Source organism: Papilio xuthus, unplaced genomic scaffold, assembly GCF_000836235.2.
Source record: "Papilio xuthus unplaced genomic scaffold, Pxut_1.1 DF829079.1, whole genome shotgun sequence".
NCBI classification, from domain to species: Eukaryota; Metazoa; Arthropoda; class Insecta; order Lepidoptera; family Papilionidae; genus Papilio; species Papilio xuthus.
Window position 1 is genome coordinate 1 of NW_013529570.1, and position 1,282 is coordinate 1,282.

At 29.0% G+C, this 1,282-nt stretch overlaps 1 protein-coding gene across 1 annotated transcript; it reads left to right on the forward strand.

Moving 5' to 3' along the window:
- Positions 1–6: 6 nt before the first annotated feature.
- On the forward strand, positions 7–738 carry LOC106121679 (uncharacterized; the record flags this gene model as incomplete). Its single annotated transcript, XM_013317430.1, has 2 exons — positions 7–52; positions 362–738. A coding segment is annotated over exon 2 (314 nt), but the record flags the coding sequence as incomplete, so codon positions are not given.
- Positions 739–1,282: the final 544 nt, after the last annotated feature.

Sequence of the window (1,282 nt, forward strand, 5' to 3'; positions counted from 1 at the left end):
TTTTATTAAAGATTTTGAAACTTATGACAAAAAGAAAGTTAGGAAAATTGAGGTAATCCTGTTTATAATACTTTAATGTTATTATTAAAACAAAATAGGTCAACTTGGATAAAAAATTGGTATTTTATTTATCTTTATATGTTGCTATCTGTGGATCACAAATTATTATTATCTGTAATAGTAGGTTTTTATTACATATATTATCTTTTAAGGAAAATATACTATCCTTAATGAAGACTGAAAATTTACACTCCCACCTCACATTTTATATAACAAAGCATAAGCATAGAATATTAATTCTAAAATATATTATAACCTATAATTCTCAATAAGACATTTTAATATTATGTTTCTTTTCTAGGAGACTCTTCAAGGAATTTTACCACCTCCATCAGTGACAACATTAAAAACAGATGTCACAGAAATGCTTAAAAAGTATTACTGCTTCCTTCCTGCCTTTAATGATGACAATAAAATCAACACTTTGGAAGTTAATTCAATGACACCAACCAAGAAGGTTTCTTTTGTCCACATTCCAACAACTTCTACTGAATCTGATGAAATACAAGAAAATTCTTCCAATGTAAATACAAAGAAATCTTATAATAGTAATATGGAGAATCCTGAATTAAATACAAGTATTAATGACAAGAGCATTGACTTGAAAATGTGCACTGAAATTGAAGTAAAGGAGACTTTATGGCCAGATGTTATGAAGTGCAGATATTTTGATGTGTAGTAAGTTTTGTATTTTGATTTTATATTATATACATTTAGACAATATTAGTTAGAATCTTTAAGAGTGAATGATGCGCTTTCATTACCAAGTCAAGTGTCATCAATTAGTGAGGGGACATAAACATCGATATTTAAATAAGGGAATGTACCCATACTACGTGACCCGTTTAAGGGGGGGGGCGGAGTCCTTAAAATACTACGGTCAGTCACTGGAGCCGGGGGGTGGCTCATATTTTAGTCACATAGTCATTAAGTATGCATGCAGTCTTATGCTATAAAGAAGCTGCTCGAAGTTAAAGTTTGAGCCAAATTATTATTTTTTTTCAAATTTTGCTTGTTAAATAATTAAAAAATAGGTCACATAGTATGGGTATGTTCCCTAAGGCTAGTGTTGTAGCGATACACCGGCACAGTTTCGATTTTCTTCCAAACAGTACATATAAATTCATATAATAATAATTTAATAATAATAATAATAATTTTTTATTTGCATAGACACACACAATATTACATAACAGTTTAGTTTACAAATTAAAAAAAACAA